General features: G+C 41.0%; 1 protein-coding gene across 21 annotated transcripts in view; it reads right to left on the bottom strand.

Moving 5' to 3' along the window:
* Nucleotides 1-9860: 9860 nt before the first annotated feature.
* rims1a (regulating synaptic membrane exocytosis 1a) overlaps nucleotides 9861-20803 on the bottom strand; it is a 73651-nt gene continuing 62708 nt past the window's right edge. For 19 of the 21 annotated variants that reach the window (XM_016671118.1, XM_016671125.1, XM_016671130.1 and 16 more), the window contains 10 exons: nucleotides 20213-20316; nucleotides 19291-19409; nucleotides 17981-18141; nucleotides 16733-16947; nucleotides 15976-16008; nucleotides 14161-14326; nucleotides 13264-13376; nucleotides 13053-13154; nucleotides 12827-12966; nucleotides 9861-11963 (listed from right to left, as the gene is read on the bottom strand). In XM_016671118.1, the coding sequence (XP_016526604.1) occupies nucleotides 11748-11963; nucleotides 12827-12966; nucleotides 13053-13154; nucleotides 13264-13376; nucleotides 14161-14326; nucleotides 15976-16008; nucleotides 16733-16947; nucleotides 17981-18141; nucleotides 19291-19409; nucleotides 20213-20316 (1369 nt within the window). In that variant the 3' untranslated portion in view covers nucleotides 9861-11747. The remainder of the gene's footprint in view (nucleotides 11964-12826; nucleotides 12967-13052; nucleotides 13155-13263; nucleotides 13377-14160; nucleotides 14327-15975; nucleotides 16009-16732; nucleotides 16948-17980; nucleotides 18142-19290; nucleotides 19410-20212; nucleotides 20317-20803) is intronic. The other 2 variants (XM_016671124.1, XM_016671138.1) reach the window with 1 other exon arrangement.

Raw genomic sequence — 20803 nt, 5'->3', positions numbered from 1 at the left:
TGTCATCCATCCATTAGACATAAACCTAATCAATTTATGCCCATTTATTAATTTATCTTCCATCCATCCCTGTTTTCATAAATCCAAACATGTCTTTTCATCCATCCATCCGTCCATCCATCCCTCTGTCCTTCTGCGGACTCCGGTAGTGAGAGCGGGCCGCTTAATAACTTTCAGCTGTCTAAGGTTGGAGTTGCATACCGTACAGAGGACGGTGTGCTGCTGCTGCTGCTGGTGGGGGGTGGAGAGGAGGAGAAGGAGGAGAAAATAGAAGAAGGAGAAGAGGAGGAGGAGGGGGAAGAGACTGTAAACACGCTTGTAATAAAGAGGGTTTGGTAATATAAGACGCGGGGCTTAAATCTGCAAAAGCGCAGCGAGAGCAGAGCAACTCGGCGCGCTCCGATCACTGATTGTTTTTATCTTTCTTTTTTGGGTATCGAGAGAGAGAGAGAGAGAGAGAGAGAGGGAGGGAGAGAGAGAGAGAGCGCCATGGACGGATTAGACCGAAAGAAGGACTGAACGGGGTAACATTCAAGACGCTTACGGGAGCGGAGAGATTCCCCCACCAGCAGCCGCGAGAGGAGGCGGCAGCGGCGGCTGCAGCTGGAGGTCTGCGGCTCGGTGTCCTGGAGCCCGACGGAAGAGGACGCACACTTAAGACCGACGGAGGGCGGGGGAGATGGAGGGGGCGGCGGGGAGGTGAGAGGCTGGAGGTGGACGAGCGAGACAGGACAGAGAGGAGGAGGAGGTGGAGCGGGGTGACGGAGAGAGAGACGGGGAGGATGAGACGGAGAGAGAGGGAGGAGGCGGCACGGCGTCAGGGGGGAGGAGGGGAGGAAGAATGCGTGACCACAGAGGGAAATATTTCTGCAGGTTGAAACTCGCCGCGTGGCTTGTATGAGCGGGGCCGGTGCGTGAATGAATGTGTGGAAGTTCGTGCAGATTAAAGCAGTTCAGTTGGACGAGGAATGAAACTCCATTTATGTTTAGCAACAAATCCAAAAGTATTATTGCTATTGAGGAAGTTCTGCTTCAGGGCCCCTCCTGCGCCGGTTCGTGCCCACCGGTTGTCATTTCGTACCTTTCTCCTTCCATTTTGCACCCGCAATTCAACCATTTTGTATTCATGTTTTTCATCGTTGCATCAGTTTAATTCTCTTTGTAGCTCAGAGTGTTTTCATGAATTATGGAGATAATTCATTAGAACAACGCGGACGTTTCGCAACCACATTCAATAGATCCTGTTGCTCCATTCTGCTTAATTACGTTTTAATTCCAAAAACTGAACACGTTTAATTATTCTCCCGATGCTTCTATAATAATCCATAATTTATGCCACTAAAGTCAGAGAAAGTGCACAAATGTGGTTAGAAGTTAGTGTGAATTTGTATCTCTTTTTTTCTGTGTTTTGGTCATTTTAAAGATAATTTAAGCAAATGGTCCAAACTAAATGGACAAAAGATAAAATAAAGAAGTGTGCACATGGTGTAAAAATATAGGCAAATTTTTAGGGAGAAACTGGTACGAAGTGGAAGAAGAGGAGTACGGGAGGGATCAGACCAGAACAACTCTGAGCGACAACCTGCAGGTAGATATTTTCCTTATAGAGAAAACTACGTTAAATAATCGATTTAAAACATCCTGCGGGAAGAACTGATGGTTAAAAGAAACAGGCGAGAACTTTAAATATTTCCAGTACGAAACGACCAAATCTGACTCTTAGGACACACATCAGCATTAGAACCTGCTCAGTTCGGTTCGTATATAAGATGACAGTCTGGTTCTAATTCTTCCACAGTATTTGCATGCAGAGTGGTTCTCCTTCCTTTAGTGTTCTGGCAGCAGGTTAAGAGAGTGAATTTCCTGAAAACTTGCTTAAAAACTGCATCCTTTAAACTGGCCTGTGTCATCCTCGTTTTGTGCTTGTGGTTTAAAGGGGCCCATCGTGTTTTAAACAGCCTCTCTTCACACATCCGAGAGCGCTAACCTTGACCTCCCTCCATCTGTCGGTGACAAAGGACGCTTTTTGTTTTCTCCTCTTCTCCTCTGCCCAGATACCCCTCGTTCCCCCTCCCCGACCCCTCTTCCTCCTCTGAACCAGACCCACTCACTCTCTTTCTCTCTCTCCAAACCGAGGAGGGACCTTGAGCTAAACCTGCAGAGCCTCTCGGAATCGGGTAGCGGCGGCGCACAGAGCGACTCTCCCCGGTTCCATCATAAATCAGCCATGCAGAATGTGCCGAGGTACAGCGGCAGGAACTCTGCATGCCCGGAAGAAGCTGCGCGCCTCTGCATATCTTATATTTGATCTTAGAAACACACAGGCTGATTTGGGAGTCGCATGCGAGATGCGCTCAGGTGGAGGTGACACTGCAGTACCTTCTCTCTCTCCCTTATGTAGGCCACCTTATTCCTCCTGTTCAGCACTTTTACGCGCTTGTTCAGGCGGTTCAAGCCAGCACACGCGGCGCGCACACAGAGTGATGGAATGGACAGTGGAGGACTTTGATAAAGCTTCATAAATCCGTTAAGAAGGAGTGGTCACATGCTCTCCTTTCCCCTGCAACGCACGGCGGCCCCGGGGAAATTGGGGGACTAGAGGGGGGCGCATTTCAATATATGTAAATTACTTGGAGAGGTAGAGTGAGGAGGGGGTGGAGGGTGTTGGAGATACAGAGATAAATCAGTTCTGCACACAGTACGTCCCCCACACGTTTTTTTTTTCTCTGCGCTCCTTGTCATGCCTTGGCTTTTCTCCATCAGGCACCGCTTTTGTTGCTTTTGTCACAATTAACTCTGTGCGTAAAAATTCACCGCGAAACATTAAGGAGGTGGAACAAACTAGGAATAACAAATAAAACAAAGTGAAATTTATTTTAAAAAAAAAGAAAATAAACAAGCTCTAAAACCAAGTGACCAAATAAATGAATTCTTAAAGTGAAAAGCCACGGAACGCAAGATTAAAACGATGCTGACTTTTTCACCTGAACAAAACCAAACCCAGAGTTATTTTATGTGTGTCTTTTGCAATTTTATTTTATTCTTATTAATGGTTTATTGGGTTTGTTTTGGTTTCAGCTGCTCTCATTTTAGGCCAATTTTATGGAAAAATCTAAACAAAAAAAAACGACGCAAATAATACTAAAAGAAATAATAAAGTATCTTCTGGTTTCGGTTTTTATTTCCACAGAGAATTAACTCTATATCCCTCATAGATCTGATCCCTTTTCCTCTTCTTTTTGTGTGTGTGCGTGTGTTCATGTGGAGGAATTTCAAACCACCACATAAATACACTTTGCACACACACCTTCCCCACGGCCGCCACCAGCTTTCTATCCAAAAGGCTCAACTGTAACGAGAGCGCAGTGGGTGGATTTTTTTTTTCTTTTTGCGGAGCTCCATTATCACATCTGGGGATGTGCGCACACGGAGCGGAGTCGGGCCGGTGGTATTAGATTAAATCGGGCGGGATTACATGGTTATCGAGCAAATTATCTGAGCCCTCCAACACCCAGCACCACCCGTCCTACATGCCTCCACCTCCCAGTGTGCCTCCAATCTCTGCTGCTGTTTGATGTGACGGCTGGCTCTGGAATCAGCGGACTTGTCCGTCAAATAAAGTAGAAAAAAAAAACAGACGAGGTTTTGTACGAGCGCAAAATCCTAAATAAAATGAATGAATCGGCTTGAAGAAAGTATTCATGCCCCTTGAATCTTAATCATTTCATGTCCCAAACCTGCAGCGTCAAATAATTAAAATTTAACCAAGACTATAGCGCACAAGAAGTAAATGGCAAAGGACACGTGATTCTATATTTTTTCATAAATTAAAATTTTGAAAAGTGTGACGTGCGTTTGAATTAAAATCCCCTTTCCTCTGATACCCCTAAATGTAACCCAGTGTTTTCAGAAGTCACCTAGCTTTAACGGAGTCCAGCTGCGTCAGTACAGATCCAGCTGTTCTGTGAAAGTCTGAGAGCATTAATGAAAAGCATCGTGAAAACAAAGGAAGACAGAGAAAAAGCCGTGGAGACGTTTAAAATAGGGTTAATTTAATAAAAAAAACATATATATATCCAAATCTTTGACTATCTCACAGAGAAATGTTCATCATTTAAAAATAGGAACAAGATGATACAGCAGCAATCTTACCAAAACATGACAGGTTAGACGAGGGGTGGGTTACTCAGAAAAGAGCCACCAAAAGGTCCTTGGCGGAGCTGCGGAGGTTCACAGATTAGGTGGAAGAATCGATCTGCTATTAGCTGTGAAAACCAGGCTGCACTAAGAAGAAAACCATAAAATATCCTGCTTGCCTTTTACCAAGAGCCGTTTAGGGGACACAGAAAGCATGTGGAATAAGGTACTCTGATCCAAAAGTGAACTTTTTGGTCGTCATGCAACACTGTGTGTGATGGGGGTCATTCAGTAGCACGGTAAGGGCAGAATCATGCTATGGGGATGCTTTCAACAGGAAAAGAGGAAACCAACTGGAGTAGTTTAAAGATGGATTGAGCTAAATACTGGAATCCTGGAAGAAAAACTGTTAGCAGTAGCAAAGCGTTCAGGATGGGGTCAGAGCTTCACACAACACACAGCCAACAAAATCATAAAACAGTATAATAAGATCAGATTCATGTGATAGAATTTATGAGAATACAAGACAAGACCTAAACCTTGATGAGCACAAAAGTTCTCAGTCCTTTCGAAGTTGGATTGAGTCAATTTGCTAGAAGAATCGGTCTGCGTCTGAGCAAATTTGGTAAATAAATCCCCCAAAACACTTACAGCAGCAACTGCAGGAAAGGTTGTTCTACAAAGTGTTGACTGTTTTTGCAAAACAAGATTAAAACTATGTTATTTTCCCTTTACGCTCCACTTTGTGTTGGTCCAGTAGTTTACAACCTCCCCACTAAAGTACATTGGAGTTCCTGGTTGTAATTGGAATTGAAAAGTTTGAGATTCTTTACTGAATTGTTCTGAGAAAACACCAAATACAATGATTTTGGTCAGTGGATTTAATTAAAGTTGAACGTTTCACCAAACTTCTTCCAACAGTAATAACTGAACACACAGCGAACATAGACCACCACTGAGGTTTATTTCTGAAACAGTGACGAGCCTCTTCACTTCTAGAGCTCCAAACGCGGACTCTAGCGCCCTCTTGTGTCCTAATGCTGCCAATGTAAAAAGAACAGACTAAATCTGTAGGCCTTTAGTCCACTGCAAAGGGCCCAAATGGTCAGATTGAGCCTCACGGAGGGAACAAAATATTCTGATGAGCAATTTGAGGAAACGGGTCTGATGCGTGAGAAAGAAAAGGTCAAAACTGGGGGAAATAAAAGCCTAATCACTTAAGATACTTTTTTTTCTCTATAAGCTAGAATGAAAGATAAAAAAATAATTAGTGAATCTTTGTAAAATTAGACTTTTTTTTTAACAAAAGTCCTTATATAAATCTTATATAATAACACTAATAAGCTTTATATTGTACACATTTTTATAGATCGGCCTATCATGTAATAATGAGATGTTTTATTTAAATATTTAGTTTTTATTTCCAATATAATTGATTCATTATGATTATAACAGTTACAATGAGTCATATATACAACAATTATGTATTATTGCAATTTGTATTATCTATAATAATGCAAATAGTATAATAATCCATCATCTATTTCTCTTATGTTTTATTTCGCCTATTTCATGACTAATAGCCCATTAAAGTCAATGTATTCCAAGTATTTCCATGCAGCCTAACTAATATTAGAGATTGTCCGCCTGGTCGCTTCTAAGGATTATTAATCCGCAGAGTTATCAGACTGTGTAAATAAAGTTAGACCCTATAAAGCTGCGGAAGGATCTCTTAGCGGGCGGTTCTGATGAGAGCTTAGTTATAAATCAAATCTTTTAATGAATATCTGCGAGACCAAAATGCGGGGAACAGAAAAAAAAGTACGCAGAGGATGGAGGGGTGCAAGGGGACAATGAAGGCCGGCTGTGTAATTAGATTAAGCGACGCGAGGGGAGGGAACTTTCTAATGGGCTCTGAGGCGCCGCCATGAACGCAGCCAGACCCTTTCAGACCATTAACACGGAGCGAAGAGGAGGGAGGGGCCCGGGAGGGGCCCATAACACATCTAATCTGACATGACACCCCTCCTCTATCAGCCTGCCTGTTAACCAGCACGCCCGGAGCGCTCCGGATCTCTAACTGCTAAAACTTGAGCCGTCACTGAGTTTCTGACAACATGTTATTAACATAAGTGCTCAATTATAGGCCTCGTTTCTACTACTGAGCTACCGGGATCAGTATTACTCCTCACTCCTGACAAACTGTGAAGGAAAAAAAAACTGAGGCTAAGTGAATCATTTGAAGAGAGGGGCCAGGTCTTTGCAGAATGAGGCTAAAAAAAAAAATAAATAAATATAAAAAAAAAAGTGCATTTGAAGAATGAACCTCGGGAATGGGGGGGCAAGTTAATGAAACGAAAATGAATGTTTTAAAGGGAAAGAAAGTGTGAGTTTATTGGAGCTCAGTTTTCAGTGAAGGAGACCCTGAGGGGAGTTTCAGCACTTCAGATTTATGAACTGCTGCATGTCCTCAAGCAGCCGTGAGGGACTTTTTTACAGGAAGCGAGAAGGGGGGTGGGGTGGGGGGACAGGGATCAGATTAGGAAAGCATAAAAGGAATCTGGCTTGTTTTGGAAAAAAATCAGCATGTTTAAATAAAATAAAAAAACTCTTAAAAGTCCAGGAAATCTGCAAAAGAAAGTGGAAACTATAGGCTCTCAGTAACATTTATAGATCTTTAGAAATAATCACTTACTTTATTACGACTGCCGATTAAACGCTTTATTTTGAAGATAAAATCAAGATGAGAAAATAACACGCGAATATTTACCTCCACCCAGCTCAGCATTTTGCAGAGTAAAAAGTGTGGAACATAATTTAATTCAGACAAAATGTTTATATATAAACCTTCTGATGAAGGAAATTTGTTATCTTATGCTACTTGCATTGAAATAAAAACAAAACAAAAACATGTGCAAAACGAATTACCATCTTTTTCATTCTGTTTTGGAGCAATAAACCAACTGGTCTGTTTTATTTATGCAGCAAGGTCGATGCTTTTATTTTGGTGTACTTTTCTTTTTCTTCACTTCCAGAAATTGTTTGGTCCATAAAATAAATTAAAGGCAATATTTCACCACATTTCCGTTCTTCTTCCAACTCACCACAAGAGGGCACTAAAGCACTAAAACGTTTTAAACTCGGAAATCTTTAAAACTGATTTTATCCGCTTTTTTATGGCGACTTGGCGGACAATCTGGACCGCGATGAAGGCCTTATTGCACTGGATTCATTTTGTGTTTTTGTGTGTAAATATAAGCAAATAAAGGACATTGATTGTATTAACATGCATAATAAAAATCGATTGACATTTGTTAATTTCTTCCTTCCACTATCCAAGTTATTGTTTTTTACCATGTATTCAGTTCATGCAACGTTGGTTTTCTGTTGCCTCTGTCTTTTACAGCTGGACAATGAAATTCAATAAAACAAAGCAAAACACTGACGACTTGAACTGATGCTCCTTTTATTTCAGCAGCAAACAAAACTAAACTGTAATTCAAGCTGCCGGAGTCCAGCTTGTTGAGGCGTCGCCTGGTTTGGGAACCTCAGGGTCTCGTCTTTGCTTTCTGCAGATGATGTGGCTCTGTTCCCGTCTTCAATACATGACCTTCAGCTCTCACAGCAAAGGTTCACAGGTGTGCGTGAGGCAGGCAGGATGACGGTCATCTCCTCAAAGTCTGAGTCTCAGCAAGAGTCCAAGCGGAGGTTGTCAAATGTCTTGGGCACGTCGGATCTTCATTCGAGGACATTACTGTCTGCCATGGTAAAGAGGAAGAGGAGTTAAACAGTAAAGCTTCTGATTTTCTGACCCATTGACATTCAAACTTACTTTGTAGGACAGCAGGACTGCATTAGGGAAAGGTAAGCTCTTCTGTTTACCGCTCAGAGTCAGATTTAAATATGAATTCTGTCAATATCCAAAATGAAAGGAAGAATAAAGTATGGATAGATTAACCAATGGATGAATGATGATGGACAGATGAATACATTAAGAAATGATGAATGGAGACAATCTGTAGACAATTTGACTAGGAATAAAATCTGAAAATATATACTTTTCTATAATTAAACCAGATCTGGAAAATGTCTAGATCAAATCCCATATTTTTACAGGCAGTCAAATTTTATACTTTCAACCTGCTTTATCATTTTAACTTTCATATCAACATGGTCTAAAGTTGACGGCTGTCCTCTCCATTCACAACACAAGGTGGCAACAGATGCTGTGATTCTGGAGGATAGAAGTTGGATCAAGTTCAAACTGAAATCAGCAAACAAATAAAAAAACCCTGATTAAATACATCTATTTGCACACAGTTTAATAGTGAACTTTTCCACTCTTCTACGTCTCCTTCTACTGTTTCATGAGTCACTGGCATCTTTAAACACTCAGCCTGTAATGGATACCAAGAGAGAGGTTACCTGAGCATTAACAGTTAGGGAAAAACTGAAAGTGAAGGAAAAACTGTAAATCAGAGGAAACGGGCAAGAGGGCTGTAAGTATTTTTAAAACACACAAGAGGCAACACTTTCCTTTACACAGACTAAAATCTGATGGTGGCCTGGTGCAGATCCATTCCTGTCAGCTGCTCTTGAAAATAGGAAAGGCAATAAAACATGGTATTTAGGCAGAGGGGGGAAAATGGATGCTCATCTAAACTTGCAAAGATCTACAGCTGGATAAGTAATTAAAACATTTAAAACAACTAAACAGTTAGTAACTTAGGCTGAGGAAGCAAGATTATCTTTGGAAGCCAACCAATTATTTGTGACTTAAGAAAAAAAAAAAAAAAACATTTTTTGTCCAAACATCACACATGTAAACATATCTCTAAATCCTTTGTTTTGGTCAGGTGGAAACAACATAGTCAGCAAATATTAGTAGTAGGTTTGCCTTAAACAAAGTATAAAAATGTGGAAAAGCAGCTCAAGTCCACTGCCAAGGAGGATCTGTGATGTTGCGGGCCCTGCTTCTCTTCCAAAGGAACTGAAAACAACACTAGTATCATGAAATTTGACATACCAAGATATTTTTAAACACAACAATAAGATATGACCAAATAAACACGGATATAAAATCTACCTTTTTTCTGTCGACAAACCAAAATCCTGAAGAAAATCAGCTGGTTGATCTGAACTGAAGAGGGCAAAAGAGAAAACACGACAATCTGGAGACTGTCAAAGATCCCTCTGTCGGTTCAATCCAATCCTGTAAAAGGTTACAGAAAACTCAATGTGGTCATAATAGCAAAAAAGAATATGCAACAATGTTTTTACAAATCTGCACAAATGTCAACATTCAAAAAAAAAAAAATCTCTGCTGTCTGCTGCTTCTTGAGACACCAGTGATTAAAGAAGGCCAGGCTCTTCTTCCACACAGTCTTTTATTTGTAAATAATAAAAATGAACTCTTGAATATAAAACATACACATCAGTAGAGCCACATCTGTTATACAAACAAGAACTGTTGCAGTGAATACTTTGTCTTTCATCAAGAATCGTGGTTTGGGAACCATGGGCTGTAAACAATCAGTATTCCTGAAGTAATACTGACAAAGGAAAGGGCAGTCGGCCACACCGCCAAGGATGAACATCTGCAAAATATGTCTGCAAAACTAGATTTCTCATCGGTTCAGAAGTCCATTCCAGACCATAGTCAGAAAACAGGGTAGGTGGTGATTTGAGATAATTGGGTCTGCTTCTGTTTTTATTATTATCTCTTTTTTTCCTGCAATCCAGAATAAAGGCCTATTACCGCCCCCTTGTGGCTCAGCGCCGCTCAGCGGCTCAAGCACCAGAAGCAAATTCCTTTCAACAAGACCAGGGAATGTTTGTGTGTCTGCGATGTTTGATTTGTTCGGATCCTCAGTTCAAGCCGCTTGTTCTGATTAGTGTGTGTGTGTAGAGTGTGTGTATGTGTAGTGTGTGTGTGTGTGTGTGTGTGGGCGGAGGAAGTGTGCAGTCAGATACACTCTTTTATATTCATATAGCTATATCTTTATAATTTCTGTCAAACTCATAATGATACTTCATACATATTTAGCTGTTACACACACATTCTATATCTCTGCCTCTAGCCCCGACTGTCTGAAACTAGTTTAGACGCCTACAGGGGCTCAAGAATGCTCAGTACTACAGAACAGCACTGTTGTTCATCGGGTTTGAGGAAAAGAAAAAAAAAGAAAAACTCAACAAAGACGATTTTCCCGGAGACGGTCTCGTGTAAGTATTTCGACCCAGCGCGGTAGGCGTGGCCTGAGTGCAGCTGATCCCGCCCCCCCGAATCCTCGCCGCGCTTCTTATTGGTCCGCTCCTGTCGGGGACGGGGATGGCTTGGCTTTTCTCTGTATTCATATTCAGTACGAGCAAACTGTACAAGAACATGCAACATACAAGCTGGCCTAAAAGTATGTGGAACTAACACACATAGTCTAGTCTTTTTTTATCCATTTTATTTATTTTTTTCTTCTCGGCTTTAGTTTTTTTTTTTTGAGAATTGCTTCGGTTTAGTTTTAGTCTCGTCTTTCAACTTCACAAAAAAAGGTAGAGAACGAAAACGTAAAAAAACAAAACAAAAACAAAACAACAGAACGAACGGAAATGAAAGAAACGCGCATGCAGCTTGTGGCCAGGCCGGGCGGGGCGGGGGGGTTTGGGGCGGGGTGGCGTCCCCCGAGTCATGCTGCTCCCTCCAGCAGGGGGCGGAGTTGGTGGGCAGGGGGGTTAGGAAGGGGGGAGAGTTGGGATGGATTAGTGAAGAAGGCGAGTTCGAGCTTGAGTGACCGTTTTGTTCGGCACCGCTCGCAAAACCAAACGTACAAATATACAGAGGGAGTCTGCACCTAGAGGTACCAATCTGAACTGCAGGTGAAACCCAAACAGGGAAGACGGCTGGAAATTAAAAGGTGATCAATTATCTGGCCAATGTTTTCCCTTAAAGACAGAAAACTTTCTATGATTCTGCCTGAACGAATGAGTCAAGCTTTTCTTCTTGTGCTTCTTTTCATTTTTAACAACATGGATGCGAATGTGCTGCCTCTCCCAAACGATTACCGCTCGGTGTCAAACTGCTGGCCCCTAACGTTAACATCTGCAGAGTCAACAAGCAACCTCTGCAGACAGTTGCATGAAACTCCAACAGTTTGCTTCTCTTAAGACGGAAGATAAAGCTGTGCTCTGATTGGCTGCGGAGCACCACCTCGGCAGGGCGCTCCTGCAGAGACCGCACGTGAAATCAGGGAGAAACAAAGGAAAAGATGAGGTCGGACAGAAAGCTCCACAGCTGCAGCTCAGAGAAGAAAACAAAGAAGGCAAAGACGCTGAAAACAAAAGATGGAAGAAGGAGGAGGAAGAGGGAAGGTGTGAGACGTGATTGTCAGACTCCAGCTAAGCATTTGATTGGCTAGTTCTGTCTCTCCCTCTCTCGTTTCTCTCTCTTGTTCCCTGGCTCTCCGTCTGGTTTCTCGTTGATTCCCCCGAGGGCGTCTCCTCCTCGGTGGCGTACTCGGGCTGCGTCTGCGCCCTCTGCTCAGGCGTGGTCCAGCAGCTGTGGTCCATTCTCTGATTGTGTCAGGGCTGTTTTGGGGTGAGCGTTCGCCACTCGGTCACTAGGACCGAACGCCGGGCGGTGGTCCTGAGTCCAGCGACGTCTGAGACGCCAGCCGCGTGAGCGGAGCTAATGTAGGGTCCACCAGTGAGGACGGTGGAAACAGTTTGTACCAGCCAATCACCGTGCTTGAGAGGTCCAGCTCCTCCAGCAGGATCTGTGCTACACCCATGAAACATTTGTGGTCCAATCGTCCGTAGTCACCCCACACTATCACCTAAACAGAGAGCAGCAACGTCAGAAAAAGCTGAGGACACACATGCACACACACACACACATTAAAACACACAGATTGAAAGAATCAGCCCCTTGTCGGGTAAAACCAGAGTCCAGAATGTTGCTAAGAACTGTGTTTACATTACAAATGTCAGCAAAACTTTGTCAATATTCCACTGATGCCAAATAAACATAATTTTCCATTTGCAGTGTTTCCATTTAATAAGAAACTCAATTAAAATCACACGTGAATAAGTTTATGTGATTCAGTCATTAAAAAACATGCTGGGCTATCATCTTCCTACCACTTCCTGTTGTCTTCCTCATCTTTTCTACCAGTAATAATTGTTGATCACATGACTTGCATGATGTGAAAAAGTATTTCCGTTGCAGTTTTGCAAAATACATTAATATCAATACTGCCAGAAAAAACACACTAAAAAAAACATTTTTACAGAAAAACGTGTTGTTTTTTTTTTAAATGGTCGAGTTTCCATTAAGCAAATTTATTCTTTCTTTATTCTATTTTAAGGTCAATGGAAACACAGCTAGTCTAAAGCCAATAAATCACCAACTTATAAGAATATGTCACCACACAATAAACATACAGTTTTTATTGAAACTTTATGAGAGAAAGCAACTCAAAGTGTAAAAATGTTTGAGGGCTGAGAATCCTTTTGTAAAGCATTGGCCTCTGCAGTAAAAGTGCAAAATGCATCGCTGGCATTAAATTATTTAAAAGAAAAATCAATTTTTACAGTAAAGAATCAGTTAGATTGAAGAAAAATGAAGGCAGCTTTGGAGATTCTTGAAGTAAATCTATGACAACGTCCACGGCAGCATGTTGGACGTGCCGATCGTTACCTGAAGCACTTTGCCCTGAGGACTTTCTTCAAAGAGCAAGTGCTGCTGGTAGAGCGGCTCCAGGGTCTTGCGTGCAATCTTGGTTTTCTTTTTGGCTTTACATGTTCCGTTTTCCAGCAGGTAGACCTTGACGTAAGGAGCTGTGGGCAGAATGAAACAAGAAAAAATAAAAAGAAGTCAGAAGGGAGAAAAGCTGCATTACACTGAATTTGAGAGTCATTGTTACCTGGGAGGGATTTGGAGCCTGGTTTAGAGGTCAGGCCTCGCGCCCTGATCACCTCGACCTCCAGCTGACCTTTCTTATCCATCAACCCGATCTGAACATCACCTGTTGAAGAGAGCCAGACACAGACAAACGCTTCCAAAAACTGTTTATGAAGTCATGTCACTAAGACTCCCTTGGTGACCCTCTCGCTGCAGTCGGACCCGTGGCTCACCCATTGCAGGCGTTGCCAGCGTTTGGCGGCCAACCAGCTGACCGGGACCCAATCCGTCCAGGAAGTCGCTGAACTGGCTGTCGGCTCCCAATCGCATCCCTGAGAAGATCAAACTGAAACATGCAAACAGGATTTATCCACCAGGTCCAACTGTCAAACACGACACTTTAATGATTCAAATTCAACGTTTACTACAAGTTTATGGGAGAGTTTTATACAACAGTCAGGATTTAAACATGGAACCTGAGAAGCAAAGAAGAAAGGACACAAGGATAAAAAGGAGGTAGGACAACAGGAAAGAAGGGATTGAAACAGGGAAAGAATAAAGGAAGAATGCATAAAGGAAATGAGGATAGAGGGACGGTCAGTGAAGAGAGAAAAGGCAAGAAAGGAAAAATACAAAACATAAAGACATAAGAACACATGGGAGGATGGAAGAGAAGGGAGGAAAATAGAAGAAAAGAAAGAACAAAGAAAATAATGAAATAAGGAAGGAAATGTGATGAAAAGATGAACAGAAGGAAGAAAGGAAGGATCAACAAAAGGAAAGATACAGAATCTAGAAAAGGGGCGGCGTTTAAAGTCCAGAGCAAAATCATTTCCTGATTAATAATTTATTCTCCAGACTAATACTGAAATCAAATGTATTTTTTTTTTCCAGGTTTTGTCATAAAAGTCAGAAAAAGTTCAGAAATTTACATCAGAATTTTCAAAAACTGAAATAAAATGTCAAACTTTTCCAGATTGTGAAAACGCTGTGAGGAGGAAGACAAGTGCCTCACTTCACACCTGCCAGTTTGTGGACACTAAACTGTCAACAAACTGGCGTAGAAACGTAGAAAATGTTGCTACTTTTTGTGCGTGTGTGTGTGTGTGTGTGTGTGTGTGTGTACGTACTTCCCCTCAGAGCTGTAGCTGTTCATGCTGCCATCAGTGGACTCCCTGCTGGCCTGGCGGTTCATGGCTGATCCTCCTCGGGGAAACTCCACCGCCATCCCCGTCTCCACGCTCCTCTGGATGGTGCTGCTGCCCGCCTTGCTGACCTTCTTCCCCGTCGGCGCCTCTGTGGCAAACACAGAGAGACGCTGTTAATCCAGGAGCGTCTTTACACCGAGACTCGCATCAGTTATCAGGCCTCTGGCCGCATCCGGCCAACACCAAAAAACACCAAACCAAACCTGTGTTTCCACCCAGCAGAAACCCAACAGAGGTTTAGTCATTAGTCTTTTTCTTATGACTTTATTGCAGAAATGCATTTGAAAAAGCCTGATAACTTGAGGCTGAGCTTATCTTCAGGCAGACCGGCCCATGCAAAAAGATTCCCCCTGGTGACCTCACCAACAACTCAACAAATATTTTAAAAAAATTAAATAAAATCATCAACACAGAAAGAGACTTTGAATCATTTCCCTTCTTCTCTTTTGTTAATTTTATTGATGAGGTCACTGAATGGAGATTTAAAAACGAAAAAACTAAAACAGGAGCTCAATCATTCCAGATGAATGCTTAGCAGGAATAAAAAAAAATAATAAAGGGGTGGAAAAAATAAAAACTGTTGGGGAAAAATAAGTCCATTTTAAAAAGGCTGTTTTCAAATCTCTACGATTTAGTTGGTATTTCAATCCAAAAACATCAGATTGAGTTGACTCAGGTTTAACTCTTGTACAGAACCTTGCAAAGGTATTTGCACCCTGCGACCTTTGTCATTTCTTTTCATTAAAACCTCAAACAGTAATGAATGCTGTTGGGTTTTTATGTGGTAGACGAAAACACAGTCCAAGACAAATGATCCATCTATTTTCTATACCTACTTATTGATACTGGGTCAATGAGAGAGAGGTGGGATGCACCCTGGACAAAAGCTTTTAAAAAGTAAATCCTTGCAAAATTTTAAATTTCACTTTACATTTTTGTGCTATTTGTGTTTTGTCTGCCACATGAAATCTCAAACAGAAATGTAGTCATGACAAAAGATGAGAAAGATCAACGCGTGTGAATACTTTTAAAAGACAGTGGAGGACAGAACGGAGATGCGAGAGGAGGGTGGGGTAAGGAAGCGTGCCAGAGACAGAGTCCAGGAAGTCCTTTCTAACTACATATCAGCTTCTGCAAGTGCTCAATCTTTCCATGACTACCTTTGTTTACACATGTTTCTGTGAGGTTAATAATAATAAGTCAATAACTTATAGCCTCCACACTTAAAAAACACAAAATCTTAGTAATTGTGGTGTGGTTTCCAGTGCAAACATCTTAATAAACTTGAAAAAAGACAAAACTAACTTAAAAGTAACTCTTTAGCTACATATAGAGGCTTGTTTTAGGTCAATAACTCCTTAATATCAATCAAGAAGTACTTGCTCTAATTGGCAGATTACTTCAGTCATAAGACATTTTGCTCATGTATATTTTGCTAAAACGTTACTTGCAAGTTAATTTTGTCTTATTTCAAGTGTACTAAGATATTTGCACTAAAAACTAGATCTAAGCTACTTGGTAAGATTTTGCGTTTTTGCAGTGCATTACCAGGAAGTCTCAGGAAAACTGCTTTTATTTCAATTTCTGCATATCCATTGCATGCACCATGGCAGCATGCCGTATTTATGATGACCTTATAAACTCCAAGTTCCCGTAAACATCATCCCATCTGAGCTTCTACTTCTACTCAACTACTTCTAAACTTCTTGTGGTTGGACTTCCTTCCTTTTGCTTTACCTTTCTGTCTGTCCGCCGCCTTACCCGCCGCCTCTGAAATAACACAGAACAACAACAAGAGCAATAAACAACACTTCCACAGTTATTTTTTTAATGCGTCCTCATGATTTGGTGACCACTCTCATCAACCTTTAATTCACAGAAAACAATGCTTTAAAGACAGGAGAATAACTTTAAAGTTAGAAAGTTATTTTTAAAACCTTTTGTTAACCTGGAGCTGTGTCATTTTGTGAAGTCTGGTTGGTTGCTTGGAAACCAATTATGTCCACTGGTGTAAAACTAGATTGCTTCTCTAGCTACAGAATCAGGTCAAATTTTACTTTTATTCATTATAGGCATTAATGTAATATTCATTTTTAGTTTTTAGTGATTTATTGTACAACTAATTCAAGAATTGGTAGTGCAAGTTTCAATTTGCTTTAGATTTAGATCAAAATTAAACATACAGACTCAAATATACATCTATCCTCCTTCTATGTTTCATGTTCCTTTAAAAGTTGTCCTTCACACAGACATTCGTAACCTAATAACTTCTACTGACTACAGTTGTAGTAAAGAAAACCTCCGTAGCTCGTACAAATCAACGATTGTCCTTAGATCTTTACCAAGTTCTTCAAACGATCCCATTGTCCTGCAGCTGCACTCAATCCTGATCACTAAACAGAAGTTCATCATCCTTGGCAAGTTAAATTAAAACGAGTAGATGAAAACTGGAGATAACCGTCATTTCCATCTCCTGATTTGTTTTCCGTCTCACCTGTCGGGCTGAGCTGTGAAGTACTCCGGCTCCGTCTCGACGGCAGGATGGCGACGACCCGTTGGCTCAGACTGGAGCGCCGTTTCTTGATCCCGCTGCCCAGACTCCCGAGGGCCGTGTCCGACTGGCTGCCGTCGGCGTGCTCCATGCCGTAGATCTCGCCGCTCACGCTGGTGCTCTTCAGCATGTGGCGGCCCGACGCACGAATAGCTCGACTGGTGGGCGACATTTCAGAAACAGTCAGGGTTTGACCAGCTAAATTCTGCTAAATTTGAAGATAAAAACAATACAAATGAACTGAAAATGACAGTTTCAATTCACTATTATACAATATCATTTATTACTCTTATTGATAATATCTTGTGATGATAATTTACATTCTGCAGCAGGGAGAACGTAAATAAAATCTAGCAAAATGTTTTGAAATGTCTCTCTAACACACAACCAATACAATCCGACAGAGAACGAAACACTAATTAAAAAAAAAGAAAATCATCAGTGACACAGATCAATAAGCCATTGAGCCACAAGGAATAATGAATATTCATTACAGTAAAACAATTAAAACAAATAGTGTTAAGGTAAAGTACGTTCCTGCTCAAATTAAAAGCTTAAACAAATATACAAAGAAAGTTTTAAAAAAAACACTCTAGAAAATGTTTTTTCTAAGTTTTCTGACATTTAGCAAATAGAAATAATTGTGGTAACTGAATCAGACCTAAAATAAGAAAAGTTTAGTCTGAATTAACTCCAGACAGAAAGAAAAAAATGTGTCTTTTCATTGGCTGTACGAAAATATTTGGTGAGCTATAAATAAAACTTTGCAAATTTAGGTTTTTAATCAAATATTACATTGCACTTTATTACAAAGGACTTTATACAGAAATCAATCATTTTATAAACTGTGAAAACACCTGATTGAAATTAAAGGATTAAAGTCAAGTCAAACTTTATTTTTATAGCACATTTACAACAGCCTCAGCTGACCAGAGTGCTTCACAACACACACAAAAAAATGATAAAAATGAAAAACACCAAAAACTAATAATATGATTAAAACATATTCTACATTTTCTCTTTAATTAGTGTTGAACAGATGAGAATAGATGTGTTTTCAGTCTGGACTTAAACTGACTGAGGAAGCTTAAACAGGAGACTGTTCCTCAGTCTGGGTGGATTTCAAGCACCTGTTCAAACCCTGGTTAGTGCTTTATTGATGGCCAGGTGTGCCGGTGTGTGCATGCGTACCTGAAACGTCCCCGGGGTCTCTCTGACTGGATGGACATGTAGCTGGTGCTACTGATGCGAGAGGCACTGCTGGTTCGAGAGATGGCTGACACGTCACTGACATCACTGTCTGAGGACTTATGGGATACATTTTCACTGCTCCTCCTCTGGTCCTTGTAGAGCTGCAGGATGAGGAGACAAATAAATATTCCAAACTTCGGGTTAATTAGGAAACCCAGTTAGGTACAAGGGGAAAAGTGATGCTAAGTTGTGGTAATTCTGATCTGAGAAGCTGACTGACGTAAAGACAAGATTTAGTTGAAAAATGCTCTTTCAGTTTGATACAAGTATTTAAATTAGGATGGAAACCCTTCCTCTAAACTCAGTAGAGACCAGCTGTGCTGTTGTAAAAACTAAACCTTTAATCAGATGAGACAATATTAGATTTTTTTTAATGGCAGGGGTGTTCAAAGTGCAACCAAGGGGCCATTTGCAAAATTATTTTGAGAAGCAATCAACCCCAATTCAAGAAGGAAATTAATTTGTTTTTTTCAACTCAGGTGGTTACTGCACATAAACGGAAATAAATATTTATAAGGTGCAGTTTTCACTGGTCTTTCAAAAAAAAAAAAGATGAACCTTTTATGAACCAGGTTTTGTTTTCTTTTTTACTTCAAATTTTCTTTGGCGGTAAGAAGGATTATATTTCTTAAACTTGGCTTAAAAACAAGAAATAGCTAATAGTTATTTGTGACAAAAAGTTTGGACACAACAAATTTAAGGTAAAACATAAGGCTGATTATCAACATAAACTAACATAATTTAAAGTAGCCACCAGGCCTGCCACATTCAGAGGAATCTCTGCATGAACATTTAACCTACAGCCAATTTTCACTTTGACAATAGCAGCCATTTTTAATATAGCAGCCATGAAAGTATCTTATTCTGTACACAACATTTTGACAGAATACATCTATGGAGATGCTACTTCCATTTACACTTGTGCTATTTTACACTGAGCGTCAGGCCAAACAGAATTCTGGCAGCAGTGGCACCCCATAGAACATACAGGGAATGACAGAAGTCAATTTGCAATTAAAATGAATGAGTCTACCGACAGCGGCTTGGATTGTGCTTCACAATGTAAGAAAATCTGACCTGGGCTGCAAACAGAAGCATTTAAACCTTTTCCCATTTTACACAAACCAGCACATCCCCATTGACTCCTTTGCCATACAGCTACCGTTTAGGATCTCAGGATGCTAGCTGTGTGGAATAAGAGAATATCTGAACAGCGACAGTGAAGCGCAACAAAAATAGAAACTACTGACCTCTCGTTTGTTCTTGAGGGCTCGGTCCAGGTCCTGTTGGCTGGAGGTGGTGGCAGATGAAACCCGGTTAGAATGAACCCTCATCTGGAGCTGACGAACACGCTCCTCTGCTACCAGGGCTGCATGGGCAGAAAACACAAAAAAAAATTCTATTGAACTATACAGTTCAACGTTATCTTTTTCTTTCACTTCTTAACCTTTTGAAAAACATTATAAAATTATGATACATTTTTAGGAAGAAATGTAAAGTTTAAATGCAAGCATTGAGATAAAACTAAATATGGGTGAAATCTGTGTTTCTGCAGCACTCTGAGCCTTTTTTTCTGAGTCACCCTTTTGAAATGTCGCAGCAGTTACACTTCAAGCAAACAGAAAGATGATCTGAAGAAATACCATTTACCTCAGAGTTTGTTACACATTGAGAGCAACAAACATTTTGGATTGCTTGCTTTGATATTGAAAAATAATGCATTACAGTTCACAATCACAGACGTTTTGAAATGTTCAGCGGCTCTGTACTGTTTAGGTCTATGTGGACTAGTATTTTTTTTCTGAACCTGTCTTGCTTTAATGTTATTCAATGAAATGTCTTTAAAATGCTACCATTAGAGATATGAGGCACCTAAAGAAAAACAGAGCACAAATGCACAGCAAAGAAGCTGCAAGATTTGTCTTGTTTTGTTTAAAACTCAGCATTTTTTTGGAGGAGTGACGTTGACATTGCAGGAGTATTGATAATCCTTGAACTTTTCCAAACGTTTCCATCTTTGTGGAAAGTATTTAAGGCATAGCATCCCACATGAGTGGATATTTGCAAAAAAAGATGAAGCTTTTTACCGGACAGAAAACTAAAACTGAGCAAACTACACCAATGGTTTTCTTGGTCAAACTAAGAGATATTGCAGCGCGTCTTTTCTCATACCTTGTTCTACAGAGCTGCTCTGGGGTGGAAGCTGTGGGAGCTGCCTCACTCTCCGTGCCGCCGCCGCCGCCGAGGAAAGAGACGCACCACCGTGCAAATGGCCCCTAACATAAAGCCACACGAGAGTCACAGCAGATAGGGAGACAAAGGAAGAGCAGAAGAATGAATACAGGCTGGGGTGATAAAAAGGAGGGAAAGTTGTAGAAAAGTTGTGCAGTCTGGGCAGATGTGTAGCAGAACAGTTCAATCAGCAGAAAACTAGATAAAAATCCCAACAAATCGGCTGCAGGTAGTAGATAAAAAAAACAAAAAAACAAGAAAAACACACATTTATCAACAGCATCATCTTCACAATGGAAAAGGTGAAGCTTGTTCACGGGTTGGGGGGAGAAACAACACCAAAACATTTACAAAACCAGACACACAAACAAGAATGTCCACAAAAAGACAGAAAAACAACAGCAGCAGCATCCAGCCCCTCGTTGGGAAATTTCAGGCCAGGTCTCTGTCAGATAACACCGTCTCCGCTCACAGCAGGCCAGCCGGGCCTCGAGAGCCTTGCAGCGTGGCGGCGGCCAGCGCTGTGGCTCA

This window comes from Poecilia formosa, unplaced genomic scaffold (genome assembly GCF_000485575.1).
Source record: "Poecilia formosa unplaced genomic scaffold, Poecilia_formosa-5.1.2 Scaffold42, whole genome shotgun sequence".
Classification (NCBI taxonomy): Eukaryota; Metazoa; Chordata; class Actinopteri; order Cyprinodontiformes; family Poeciliidae; genus Poecilia; species Poecilia formosa.
This window is presented reverse-complemented; position numbering and strand designations above follow the sequence as displayed.